The sequence below is a fragment of the Salvelinus alpinus genome, chromosome 5 (genome assembly GCF_045679555.1).
Source record: "Salvelinus alpinus chromosome 5, SLU_Salpinus.1, whole genome shotgun sequence".
NCBI lineage: Eukaryota > Metazoa > Chordata > Actinopteri > Salmoniformes > Salmonidae > Salvelinus > Salvelinus alpinus.
In genome coordinates, this window is record NC_092090.1 from 71,991,097 (window position 1) to 72,006,472 (window position 15,376).

At 37.6% G+C, this 15,376-nt stretch overlaps 1 protein-coding gene across 2 annotated transcripts in view; it reads right to left on the minus strand.

Moving 5' to 3' along the window:
* LOC139576701 (sodium- and chloride-dependent GABA transporter ine-like) overlaps window positions 1-15,376 on the minus strand; it is a 58,274-nt gene that overhangs the window by 39,696 nt on the left and 3,202 nt on the right. The window contains exon 2 of one of the 2 annotated variants that reach the window (XM_071403045.1): window positions 13,657-13,791. In XM_071403045.1, the coding sequence (XP_071259146.1) occupies window positions 13,657-13,791 (135 nt within the window). Of the gene's footprint in view, window positions 1-1,159; window positions 2,501-13,656; window positions 13,792-15,376 lie in introns of those variants that run through there. The other variant, XM_071403046.1, reaches the window with a different exon arrangement.

Here is a 15,376-nt window from a genome sequence, read left to right on the forward strand (position 1 = left end):
GACCTCATTGTCATGCTGAAACAGGAAAGGGCATTCCCCAAACTGTTGCCACAAAGTTGGAAGCACAGAATTATCTAGAATGTCATTGTATGCTGTAACGTTAAGATTTCCCTTCACTGGAACTAAAAACAGCCCCAGACCATTATTCCTCCTCCACCAAACTTCCCAGTTGGCACTATGCATTGGTGCAGGTAGCGTTCTCCTGGCATCCGCCAAACCCAGATTCCTCCATCGGACTGCCAGATGGTGAAGTGTGATTCATCACTCCAGAGAACGTGTTTCTACTGCGCCAGAGTACAATGATTTGAACTAATTTGAAGGGGTGTCCACATACACTATATACACAAAAGTATCTTGAATGTATAAAGAACTTGTTTTTGTCTCGTTATTCTGGGAAAGAACTCAAATTTATTCTCAAAGAATTTATACCTTCAGATTCATCTATGTATTACTATCAATCAAATTTTGGGTAGGCCTTCTTAGACAAACTCTCTGAGGAATTACAAGACACATCTCAGGGACACCAGGATACCAAGGAGACAATCAGTCAAAACATACAGTACACGTGAGGCCACTCAAAGTATAAATAAAACAAAGCAAATCTTGGTCTAACAAATAAAATACAACATGTGTGCCCAAACCAGAGGGTTTTTAGACATAGGAAAGCATTTAGCAAAGGAAGAACTGTTAGCTCAGTTTGAGCCTCTGTGAAACTGGAAAGACGTAGTTGTATAGAATGTGAGAATATGAGAATATGAGTTTGGTGTATGATAAAATCCACAAGGCCATGTGGAATAGAATGTGGAAAAGAATCACATTAGGGGTCAACAGGAATATGCTGCATTCTGTATCCAAGCTCAACCACAAAAGTGACAAATTGTATATTACTCTATGGAATTACAAAATTACATTACAAATACAACCCACAGATAAAGGTACAATGGTGGGTCAGGAGAGGAATGGGGTAGAGGATTTTACAATGATACATTCATATACTACTGAGTAAGTATACTGTAGGCATTAGTCCAGAGTGAAAATTGTGTTGGTTGAGCAGAGAAGTTTGTGGGGAATTGATTGGGAGAACTGATGACAGAAATATCACAGTTACTATGTGTGGCATAGTAATATAAATTAAAAAGATATATACAGAAAGAACTACCTGCTTTTGGCCTTCGCTTAGCACAGAGCCATTACCAGGCTGAAATGAGCGATAAATCAAGGGACGGACCCAAAAGTTTTGACCGGGTAGACTATCTCTGTCTTTGAGGAGATAAAAACTATGGAGAAAAGTCTTAAGTTAGAACAGGTGACAGAATACCTTATTGATTCAAACCCAAGATAAGCAATGGCTGTTGATGGCTGGGCCTTGTACGTTGAGGGAGAATTAGGTGACCGCTAGTGTTCTGTAGATCCACACATTCCATGGTCAAAAATAGTGCAATCTTCCAGACTACCAGAGTCAGAGGCCATTTGGTGTTCAAAGGCATTTGGATTTAACCAATCAGAATTCTTCAGTATGATTTGAAACATATTCAACTCTCTAAATAGTGAAAGTTGTATTATCTAACAGTGTCCCTACTGGACTGCAAAACGAGATCCAGGCAGAAAGTTTGAAGTCTTTAACTTAGATGGAGAGTAGTACCCTGCAGTTGACACTAGAAATAGAACATATTGTGCTCTCTTCTCTCAAAACACTGAGGACTTTGAAGGGATTTGTTGGGAGCCACTGACTCTGATCCTATAAGCTTATTTCATGTTTCAAAAGTAAATGTGCCAGGTTTTTTTCTGATAAAAACAATATGTTGTGAATCTGTGAATATCAAGAACACATGTTGAATCACCCATATTTGATTCCAAATTAAGATTAGAATTTGCTACTTTTATATGTTCAGAATGTACACCATTTCACTCCTTTAGTAATTTTAACATGTGTCAACTCAAAAACGTAGCCCCAACTGTTTCGTAGTAGATTTTGATCAAAACAACTCTTCCAGAAAGCATGGGCCAAAGAATTTGAGAAACTAATTCAGGCACTACAATGTAAATTGTACAAGGTCTCAGCCATCAACACAGCATCTGAAATCATTTGGTTTTGTGACAGATGTTTTATTCAATACAATACACATAATTGATTAAACAAGCATGCAGTACAGGCGTTTCTCAGGATAACGTGTGTTCCTACTACCACAGTCCAGCAAAATGCCAAATGAGTGCTTTCACAGAATCAGAACCTAGGGAATCTCTGTAATTCAAAGAAATGTACCATGATGAACAGTAGTTATTGTAGGGTGGCTTCTGACAAACTATCTTTCAAACCTTGTTGACTGAGGAGGCAGGACTTCCGCCTTTATTTATGAGGCGGGCATGTCCAGAGGTAATCAAATTAGGTAAATGAAATGAGATGAGATTTACAACCATTGTAAACATCCGGTTTGTGGGGGACGGATTTGGAAGGGGTTGGTAATTAGGTTTAGTTATGTTAATTAAGACTATAAGTTAGAGTGAATTAGGTTTGTCTGGGTGTTGTCTGTGATTGACGTATTTTCATATCATATGGCATAATGTCAGGTCGAACCTGACCCGGAAGTCGTGATTTATGACCACAGATGTCAAATCTGGGATTAGGGACAGATTTTTATAGAAGGGTATTTGCACAAGAAGATTATGTTACACATATTATCATATGTAACATGTAAAATATTATTATAATAAATGTGTAAGATCATTGAAGATCTCTTGCACATATGAATATAATTATATCCACGGATGCTGCAGACAACAGTTTTCAAGAAGTTACATTGGTGATGGAAAATGTCAGATATTCAAAGACCATCACATCTTTCACATTGCCGTCAGTGAAGCTTATGTTAGGAACTCAGTCCTGCCAGTAACCATCAAGTGAATAGACCACTTATCCCAACAGAGGTAGGGTGAAAAGTTGGAGAGAAATTGGTATAAGGGAGGTTGGGGTACTTTTTTGAATGATCTTTTCATTCACGGGATACAGTAGCTCACCCCGAGAAACCTTTGCAAGGGTTAAATCTGCATAAACATTGTTGATTCGCTGTTACCTTACGATAAGACAGGCCCTCTCTAGACCCCTTTGTAATTAAGGGGTGGTGTGTCTGGACTTGTAGCCTGGTTGTGAGTCTGGGTGGTAGATGTAAATGGGGAGAAAGGGGGTGACATGTTAAAGTGGATATTGTCGGATGGTACCAATTTGATAACCTCAAAGTCTGGGTTCACATAGAATTGATTAATGACGTAACCTCAAAAGGTCAAATGCATATAAGGGTATGTGTACACACATTTAACATATTACATTTAAAATATTATTAGATCAGATTTGAGATCACAAAGGATCTCTCTCACACAACTATATCCACCGATGCTGCATACATCTGTTTTCATGAATTAAGGATTATTTTACATCCCATACACTAATATTAGTCATTTAAATACAGTTTGCAGTAGCTTGGTGGTAGTTGAACTAAATTCAAATTTTGGTAGTGTTTTCAGTAGTTAATGACTTTTTCCCCCACGTAGCGGTGTAGATAACTACTGAAGCTATACACTATTTTATTTGTCGCTAAAATAAAATGTGTGAAGTGGGAAAGAATGTCCTTTATCTTTCGGCATCAGAGCTGCTAAATTTACACTGGACTCCAGAGTGATCTGTTCTTGCTATTTGTAGTCTACGACATTTCAGACTTAGATGTGATAATTTGTCAAAGTAGTTTGGATGTAGTGAACAACTTTTCAATCTAACGTTAGTTAGTTAAGTCAATTACAATACCTCATAATGATAAATCAAAAACAAGTGCTCTAGGGCTTAAATATACCCAACCAGTTTGAATACAATTTGGGGGCCCATCAACAGACAATTAGGTATGTATGCTAAGTTGAGAGCCTTTGAGAAGGTCTGTAAGATAGTCATGTTATATACTGTATATAGTCAGTGTGTCACGCCCTGGCCTTAGTTATCTTTATTTTCTGTAATATTTTGGTTAGGTCAGGGTGTGACAGGGGGGATGTTTGTGTATTTGTCTCGTCTTGGGTGGTTGTATGGTATAGGGGGTTATGGGTAGAGTGCATGGGTTTGTGTTGAGTGTAGGTGTCTAGGTATGTCTATGGTTGCCTGAATGGTTCTCAATCAGAGACAGCTGTCATTCATTGTCTCTGATTGGGAGCCATATTTAAGGCAGCCATAGGCATTAGGCTATTGTGGGTAATTGTCTATGTCTATGTTGCATGTGTGCACGTAGTTTGTTTAGCTTCATGTTCGTTTGTAAGTGTTTTGTTTGTCTTCATTAAAGAAGATGTATTTCTCTCACGCTGCGCCTTGGTCCTCTCTACAAAGTTACGACGATCGTGACACAGTGTTAGGAGAAAAGTACTCTGAACATATATTTTACCAAGCTACCAATTACAGTACCAGTCAAAAGTTTGGACACACGTACTCATTCAAGGTTTTTCTCTCTATTTTTACTATTTTCTACATTGTAAAATAATAGTGAGGACATCAAAACTTTGAAATAACACATATGGAATCAAGTAGTACCCAAAAATGTGTTAAACAAATCAAAATATATTTTATATTTGAGATTCTTCAAAGTAGAATCTTGATGACAGCTTTGTACACTCTTGGCATTCTCTCAACTAGCTTCATGAGGTAGTCAACTGGAATGCATTTCAATGAACAGGTGTGCCTTAAGTTAATTTGTGGAATTTCTTTCCTCCTTAATGCGTTAAAGCCAATCATTTGTGTTGTAACAAGGCAGGGGTGGAATACAGAAGATAGCCCTATTTGGTAAAAGGCCAAGTCCATATTATGGCAAGAACAGCTCAAATAAGCAAAGAGAAACAACAATCCATCTTAACTTTAAGACATGAAGGTCAGTCAATATGGAAAATTTCAAGAACTTTTAAAGTTTTTCAAGTGCAGTTGCAAAAACCATCAAGCGCTCTGATGAAACTGGCTCTCATGAGGACCGTCAATGAGAATTCCAAGAGTGTGCAAAGCTGTCATCAAGGCAAAGGGTGGCTACTTTGAAGCAAATCAAAATATATTTTATATTTGAGATCCTTAACACTTTTTTTGGTTACTACATGATTCCATGTGTATTATTTCATAGTTTTGATGTCTTCACTATTAGTCTACAATGAAGAAAATAGTAAAAATAAAGAAAAACCCTTGAATGAGTAGGTGTGTCCAAACTTTTGACTGGTACTGTACTTCACGCTGGAAGAAGTTAAGCTACACTAAAGCTTACCTTAACATGCTGACCACACCGCTCACATTGCGTGTTACATGTTATTAAATTATTGCACCAACACTGCTCGCACGCGCCATTGAGCGTCTGCGTTGCCAAGCGCTTAAGTAGAAGTCAGTTCTATTTGTGACACTGAAAGCGGTGCAAGTCCTGCCTCTCCCATCTCCTCATTGGTTTATAGAAGCAGATACCCACGTGCCATCTCCTCATTGGTTATACCACGTGGGTGATTGAAAGATGAACTGAGTTCGGTCGGTCGTCGTGGTAACTAGGAAAGTTAGATGCCAATCGCCATATAAAGTCCAAAGAAGAAAAAGACTGGAAGGAGGAGATGACTTGAAACGATTCGGTTGACCGTTTTATGTGTGGATTAATTGTCAGAGTAGAGGACCTTGTGCATTTAAGGTAAAATAACAACTCAACGTTTATATCCCAGAACAAATTATCTAGAAACAGCATGCTAGCTAAATAGGACAAATTAGCTAGCAACTGCAAGCTAGCTAACTAAATTGACATAAATGTTTAATGCTTTTCGACCCTTCCCCAAAATAACAATTGGTTCAGAGTTTGTTTTGATATTTCTACCTGCGTGTCGTGATCGTGTTTGGTGTGGGGGGACAAAAATCTATTTGGGCACAATGGTGCGTGGACGGTTTGGATACGGTATTAGAACATATATTGCACTTAACTAAGGTACAGACTCATGTGAAGGCCTAATTACAGAGGATGAACTTCTAGATGCAATTAAAGACTTATAGTCCGGGAAAACTGCAGGGCTTGATGGTATACCAGTTGAGGCATAACACATTTTTTCATTGTACTCAAACTACCATTATTAAGATGTTATTACTACTCCAATAAAAATGGTAAAAAACTGGAGACCCCTTACACTTGTTGTGATGCCAAAATTCGAGCAAAATGCATAGTGCATAGAATTAAAAAAGGTATTGTCGGATATGATTTATCCTAGTCATACAGCTTTTAACATGGACGATACATTGGAGATAATATAAGACAAGTACTAGAAACAATAGAACACATTTGAGGAACCAGGTCTGGTATTCATAGCCGACCTTGAAAAGGCCTTTGATAAAGTACGACTGGAATTTATATATAAAGGGCCTGGACAATCTCTTATACAATGGGTTAAAGTTATGTATAGTAACCCTAGTTGTAAAATAGTAAATAATGGCTGCTTCTCAGAAAGTATTAACAACTGTCTAGTGGAGTAAAACAAGGTTGTCCACTGTCAGCAAACCTATTTATTATGGCTATCGAAATGTTAGCTATTTAAAAAATGATATATATATAATTTATATAGTTGAAGTCGGAAGTTTACATAAACTGAGTTTAAATGTATTTGGCTAAAGTGTTTCACAATTCCTGATATTTAATCCTAGTAAAAATTCCCTGTCTTAGGTCAGTTAGGTTCACCACTTTATTTTAAGAATGTGAAATGTCAGAATAATAGGAGAGAGAATTATTTATTTCAGCTTTTATTTCTTTCATCACATTCCCAGTGGGTCAGAAGTTTACATGCTACCAAATACTAATTGAGAGTACTGCCTTTAAATTGTTTAACTTGGGTCAAACATTTTGGGTAGCCTTCCACAAGCTTCCCACAATAAGTTGGGTGAATTTTGGCCCATTCCTCCTGACAGCGCTGGTGTAACTGAGTCAGGTTTGTAGGCCTTCTTGCTTGCACACGCTTTTTTCAGTTTTGCCCACACATTTTCAATGGGATTGAGGTCAGGGCTTTTTGTGATGGCCACTCCAATACCTTGATTTTGTTGTCCTTAAGCCATTTTGCCACAACTTTGGAAGTATGCTTGGGGTCATTGTCCATTTGGAAGACCCATTTGCGACCAAGCTTTAACTTCCTGACTGATGTCTTGAGATCTTGCTTCAATATACACACATAATTTTCCTGCCATCTATTTTGTGAAGTGCACCAGTCCCTACTGCAGCAAAGCACCCCCACAACATGATGCTGCCACCCCCATGCTTCACGGTTGGAATGGTGTTCTTCGGCTTGCAAGCCTCTCCTCTTCCTCCAAACATAACGATGGTCATTATGGCCAAACAGTTCTATTTTTGTTTCATCAGACCGGAGGACATTTCTCCAAATAGTATGATCTTTGTCTCCATGTGCAGTTGCAAATTGTAATCTGGCTTTTTTTTATGGCGGTTTTGGAGCAGTGGCTTCTTCCTTGCCGAGGGGCCTTTCAGGTTATGTCGATATAGGACTCGTTTTACTGTGGATATAGATACTTTTGTACCCGTTTCCTCCAGCATCTTCACAATGTCCTTTGCTGTTGTTCTGGGATTGATTTGCACTTTTCGCACCAAAGTACGTTCATCTCTAGGAGACAGAATGCGTCTTTTTCTTGAGCGGTATGATGGCTGCGTGGTCCCATGGTGTTTATACTTGCGTCCTATTGTTTGTACAGATGAACGTGGTACCTTCAGGCATTTGGAAATTGCTCCCAAGGATGAACCAGACATGTTGAGGTCTACAAAATTTTTTCTGAGGTCTTGGCTGATTTCTTTTGATTTTACCATGATGTCATGCAAAGAGGCACTGAGTTTGAAGGTAGGCCTTGAAATACATCCACAGGTACACCTCCAATTGACTCAAATTATGTCAATTAGCCTATCAGAAGCTTCTAAAGCCATGACATCATTTTACAGAATTTTCCAAGGCACAATCAATTTAGTGTATGTAAACGTCTGACCCACTGGAATTGTGATACAGTGAGTTATAAGTGAAATAATCTGTCTGCAAACAATTGTTGGAAAAATTACGTGTCATGCACAAAGTAGATAAACGACCAAAACTATAGTTTGTCTAACCAAAGTCCTAACTGACCAAAACTATAGTTTGTGAACAAGAAATTTGTGGAGTGGTTGAAAAACGAGTTAATGACGCCAACCTAAGTGTGTATTGATTTGCACTTGTGAATTATGCAGACAATTGAATTGATAGAAGCCACAATCTGCAATATTAAAGCTGATCTACCCCCCCCCCCCCCCCCCGATCTACTAGTATTAGTGTATGGGATGTAAAAATGTAAACCATAATTCTAGAAAATGGATGTATGCTACATCAGTGGATATAATTGTGTGTGTGAGAGATCCTTTGTCATCTTAAAAATCTGATCGAATAATATTTTAAATGTAATATGTTTATAGTACATCAATCAATTCTGTGAAACCAGACTTTAAGGTTATCAAATTGGTACTATCAGACAATATCTACTTTCACCTGTCACCCCCTTTCTCCCTATTTACATCTACCACCCAAACTCACAACCAGGCTACAGCTACAAGTCAAGACACACCACCCCTTATTTACAGAGGGGGAGAGGGCCTGTCTTGTCTTAAGGTAACAGCGAATCAACAATGTTTATGCAGATTTAACCCTCGCAAAGGCTTATGCGGGTGATCTAATGTATCCCGTGTGATGATGTAGATCTTTGAACATCAGACATTTTCCATCACCAATGTAACTTCTTGAAAACTGTTGTCTGCAGCGTCAGTGGATAGAATTATATTCATATGGGCAAGAGATCTTCAATTATCTTACAAATGTAATAATATTTTAAATGTTACATATGTTAACATGTGTAACTATCTTTTTGTGAGTACAAACATCCTTCTATAGAAATCAGTCCCTAATCCCAGATTTGACATCTGGAGTCATAAATCACGACTCCCGGGTCAAGTTCTACCTAGCATTACGTCAGATGATATAAACAGACATTAAATCACAGACAACACCCACACAAACCTAATTATAGAGTCTTAATTAAACATAACAAAACCTAATTACCAACCTCCCAAATCATGGGTGAAACCACTTGCTTCTCATTTAATTACAACTGGACACGGCCCCCTCAAATCATGGCGGAAGTCCCATCCCCCTATTCAATCAATCAATCAACGAGATGTGAAAGATAGTTTGACAGAAGCCAACCTACTATAACTACTATGAACATATACAAACACTTCACTTCAATTATCTGCCATGAAGCAAGTGTAAGAAATATGGAAAACATGGCACCTGTAATTACCATTAATAACAGTTTGTCAGCTCATAAAATAATAATATAATAAAATAATGTTAATACACATTCAGCGATTAGGTTGGATAACATAGTGTGGATGTGTCAAGGTAACAGAAAAATGTCATTTGCCACAAACTTGCATGAACAATTCTATTGAATTGCACCATGAAATTTATATCATGACAAATAGTTCAAAGTGAAGTGGAACTACAGTATAACCTGAAAATGTTGTGCTAAATTATTATTCACTATTAATAAACTTTGTGTTTATTAATCTGAAACAATTTGAGGTTGGTCTTATTTGTTTGTACATTGTCACCCTAAACAGCAAACTGCTTGTGTGGTGCTTTGTGCAACATGTTTAAACAACTTACCCCTCGAAGAAAACCACTGCATTGGTGTTACTTCTATTGACATTGTTCTAATAATTGATGATACTGATGCCAATGCCATAAAATGTACTGTTGATATAGCAAACATTAACTTACATCCCAACTTCTTAACCTGAATTTAAGGACAATCCACTGGGCACAATATGTCATTTCAAAGTGGATAATTGGGTAATATTTGGTTGAGACGTTGATCAATGAGATTGCAACCTACACTACCGTTCAAAAGTTGGGGTCACAGAAATGTCCTTGTTTTTGAAAGAAAAGCCAATTTTTTGTCCACAGAGTTCCTCTGTCCAGTGTCTGTGTTCTTTTGCCCATTTTAATATTTTATTTTTATTGGCCAGTCTGAGATGTGGCTTTTTCTTTTCAACTCTGACAATGTCAGATGTTTGGTTTAGTTGTCATCCAACTGCCTATCAATGCGCTTTCAACCACTTAAAAGCATAAGGTTAAAATGAGAATACAACGTAAGATATTTTGTTATTTTTGCACGTCTCCATCTCAACCAAAAATCTAAGTTAAAGAATAGGACTAAATCAAATCAAATTTTAAATGCACTTTACATTCTTTAACATAGATGTTTGGTTGAGATGGAGACATTAATTAAATTTTTTCTGCAAATTAATAATTTATAAATTGGATTATGGCAGACTGTCAGTGGCACAGATGGAACTATCCAAGGCGTAGTTACAGTACATCCCTGGGTGGGATCTCCTTCAAATGTTGATATTTGGTTGTGTTGACATCAACGCAACATCACGCTGTAATGCTGAACTTCAGTTGATCGGAATTTAAAGGCTATGTTCCCTTGTTAGCGGAGACCACATTCACAGTGAATGCTGCATTCAGAGCCTTCAGGAAGTATTCACACCACTTTTCTTTTTCCACATTTTGAGTGGAAAAAGTTACAGTTACAGCCTGAATTTAAAATTGATTACATTTTGATTTTTTGGGTCACTGGCCTACATACAATACCTCATAATGTCAAAGTGGAAATGTTTTTCAAAATGTATACAAATTAATTAAAAATTAAAAGCTGAAATGTCCTGAGTCAATACATTTGCAATCCCTTTATTATGGCAAGCCTAAAGTTCAGGAGTAAAAATGTGCTTAACAAGTCACGTAATAAGTTGTATGGACTCACTCTGTGTGCAATAGTGTTTAACATGATTTTTTAATGACTACCTCATCTCTGTACCTCATACATACAGATAATTGTAAGATCCCTCAGTCAAGCAGTGAATGTCAAAAACTGATTCAATCACAAAGACCACAGAGGTTATCCAATGCCTTGCAGAGAAGGGCACCTATTGGTAGATGGGTAAAAAAATATATTTTAAAAAAGCAGACATTGAATATCCCTTTGAGGATGGTGAAGTTATTCATTACACTTTGGATGGCGTATCAATACACCCAGTCACTACAAAAGATACAGGCATCCTTCCTAACTCAATTGCCGGAGAGGAAGGAAACCGCTCAGGGATTTCACCATGAGGGAGAAAATTGAGGATGGATCAACATTGTAGGTACTCCTGTACAGAATAAAAATATTCCAAAACAAGCATCCTGTTTGCAACAAGGCAATAATGTAATACTGCAAAAAATGTGGCAAGGCAATTTACTTTTTGTCCTGAATACAAAGTGTTATGTTTGGGGGCAAATCCAATACAACACATTACTGAGGACCACTCTCCATATTTTCAAGCATAGTGGTGGCTGCATCACGTTATGGGCATGCTTGTAATAATTTTTCAGGATAAAAAAAGAAACCAAATATCTGGTTCCGTCTGCTTTCCACCAGACACTGGAGACCCAAAATACAAGGCCAAATCTACACTGGAGTTGCTAACCAAGAAGACAGTGAATGTTACTTTCTGAAGGCACTGTAAGTAGGCTCCATTGGAAATATCAAATTGGGAAATCTGTAACGCTTCAGTGATACCTGATATTTAGATTGAATTGAGCCCTAAATATCATTACATTTCGCTAGGCCTTTTGTTTGTTGAATACTGGGTTGAATTCAAACAATAGCTGTTGATGACTTTGCAAAGGTTATATAGGCCTAAATGGCATCATTGATGATTAATTTGCTCTGTTAGACCTACTCCTTGGAATGACTGTGAATCTATTTAGTTTTTATGTGGAGATTTCACAACAGTCATTGTCAAAATAGCACATTGGTAATAGTCAGTGAAAAATATCCTAGCTAAGCAGGGCTGGGCTTGGTTAAAACCCTTGATAGAAGACCAGAGGGTAGCTGTAGACAAATCAATTCTCCAGTACATTGTTTTAAGGTACAGATTCAACATATTTTATACAAGGTTTGTCTTTGTAGAAACTTGATTACCATGATGACATAATCCAGTGGTTAAAATGTCACCCTCAAAACAGTTGATTACTTTTTTCAAATCCAATGTATTTTCCACATCACTATACGTTGACAAATTAAGTTTGTCAACGTATAGTTTGGGCAGTTTGTGCCCAGTGGGAAGGTTAAGTCTATGTTTTTTAACCTGTGCACTTGGATTCCTGTTTATCAGCACATCACCTTATAATACCAAACCAAACTGGGCATAAGTACACTCACACGACAGGTTTCCTCTTGAACTAATTAGGCCCACATTGTAGGATCACTCCTTTCACTGTGAAGTGAAGCCAAAATGGGCAAACATCATGTCAGTGTACTATTTAACTAGATGGAAAGAAGACTGGCCAACAGTTAATTGTCACGGATAAAAAAAAATCTCACAAATGTGGATTTTACTCTGTATTACTTCACATTGGCACCTGTTCTTTTCAGAGGGGCCTGAAACATAAAACATTGAACATGAGGTTAAGAAGGAATATGATTTTATTCACTTCAGAAAATAACAGGTGCAAACCCATCTAACCAAAATAAACTGAAACTTTAAAGAATTACTTGATACAATTCATCACATTTCTCCTTAGTTGGTCTATAAGGATGGGTCTGTTACATAATACTATGTACATTATTGGTAACGTTTAATTTCTAGTGGCATCAATAAGCCTTTCAGATCAACGTTAACGCAAAAGAAAACGTAAAACATTATGATGTGTGATAAACGTCCATAACAAGTTACAACAATGATTTAGGCTTTATCCATACTAATAATGATATTTGGAAATAGTTCATTTAAAAATAATCCATCAGACACTATGTGTACTGGAAAGCTTATGTATAACACATGAAGTGTTACCCATGAACAGTAGGTATGAAACTGAACATGTGACAGATGAAAAAAAAAAACAAGCTGTGAACAAGCACAGCTTTTAAGAAACATCTTATTTATAAAGGACTGTTTGTACAAAGGCCATTCCTTTTATAACTTGTAGCACATGGGCAGGAATCTCTAACGTGGGAAGGAGAGCTTAAATTAGAGCTAAACAACAGGGTGCACCTTGTTTTCGAAAAAAAAGTTAATTAGTGAAGAACACTTAAGGGTGAAAGTAATGGTGCAAAATTATTGCATGGGTGGTATAGTGTAAATACTTATGAGTGGCAGTTAATTGCATAAATCTTTCTATTATTATTTTATTCTGTGAACACCTAGTATAAACCCAATAGGCTATTCATGTGTAATGTCTAAATAATTGATAACATGTCAACAAAGATGTAGACTATTGTTTAAAGCCAATTTTGAGTCATATGACATTGTCGAGTAACACCGGAACCTGATAACAGTTTATTAAACCCTTCCCCTTTTGAACAAAGGAGCAACCTGAACCTCCACATGTTAATCCCTTTACCTGTGCCAAGTAGGCCAACTGTACATATGCGCTCATTCAAATATCATTGTCTCTTTGCTGGACTCTTCCAGGTTGACTAAAACCAACAGAAAATGGTGGATAAAGGTTAAACATGTGTGAGGTCTTGGGAACCATAGGCCTGTGGATATCACTCACCTTTGAACAAGGGGCAGATTGTGGCTAGAGCATGCACCGGTCCCAGACGGGTGTACTGCCCAATAGCAAACTCCATGAAGAGAAGGGGGATGCCACACAGAAACAGCATCAGAAAGTAAGGAATGAGAAAGGCACCTAAACGAAGGGAGATATGGAGCCAAATAGATTAGTAACACAAGAAGTGTTCAAGATAAACAATAAATGTCTTGTTTTATTTGCAGTTTCTCTGGATCCCCGCAAGGTCGGAGTTTGTTAAGCCTAACATTTCACAAAGCTATACAGTGTCACAAATTGCTGGCTGGTGGCAATAACGTATGTTGGAAATTCAAACATTGCTGATTGTAAAATAAATGTTTGATGCAACATACTAATCAACTACCAATATATATTTTTATTTTAATATACAACTGTCCTGTATAGGCTACTTGAACCTGCATGACATGAGCCGTCCTCACGCTACCTCCCAGCTTGGATAGAAAGTTGTTGTGAAACCAGTCTATTAATGCCAAATAATACAGTCAGTCCACCCTCAAATCACTAGCTTAGTGGGGATTGTTTCATTCTGCAGTGTACAATCTATAGCTATATACTGTATTTGGCTGCTATTTATACACTTTTTTTAAATGACACATGAAACACATAGCCAAACAATGAGAGAAAAAAAAGTAGTCGGCTTGAGGATAAATTCAGCCATTATTTATTGTTGAACTCAGCGGATTTTGTCTGGCTTATCGCCTACACAAATGGGCTGCAATATTCAAGGTAAATGAAATGAAATCAAATCCAACAAGAGAGACTCCCCGGTCTCCTGAAGTCCTCCTTTTTTGTGTGCAAATGTTTTCACTACGGCCTGTAGGTCCATTGCGCTGCACACAACTTAAACTTAGTCTTGAATGATGCGTGCCAAGATACAGCGGCTTTGGAAAATATTAAGACCCATTCTCTTTTTCCACATTTTGTTACCTTACAGCCTTATTCTAAAATGGATTCAATAATTTTTCCCCCCTCAATCTACACACAGTACCCCATAATGACAAAGTGAAAACAGGTTTAGACATTTTTGCAAATTTATACAAAAATAAAAACAAATACCTTATTTACCATATTTAAGTATTTTGCTATGAGTCTTGAAATTGAGCTCAGGTACATCCTGTTTCCATTGATCATCCTTGAGATATTTCTACAACTTGGAATCTACCTGTGGTAAATTCAATTGATTGGACATGATTTGGAAAGGCATCGGTTTATATAAGGTGCCACAGTTGGCAGTGCATGTCAGAGCAAAGGAGGCCCGTGATATGCGCTTTTGAACACCTGAGTAAGCTCCACTCATTGCACTGGCGCCGTCGTAGCCTTGACCACGGCATTTCTCACTGATATCCCCTTATACTTTCAATCAGTTGAATTTTGTATTTTTCAAGGCCTGAGGCCCAAGCCCCCCCCCAGATCCATGGCACTGGTGTGGGGAGGGGGGGAAATCGATATAGTTACATATCGCAATATAATTTTGGGATGATATTACATTGATATTTGACTCCAATTATCGATTTCTGTTTTTGCTACTGTAGGTAGCGTTAGCTGGCGCTAGTCTGCTATACTTGTGCCAAAACTCTGGTATTTTTCATCCTATAGCTTGTTCTCCATTTTCTTTTTAAATAGTAAGCCAACATGTTTTCAGCACTTATTTCCATGACAGATCTCATGCTCTCTTGTCTTTTCT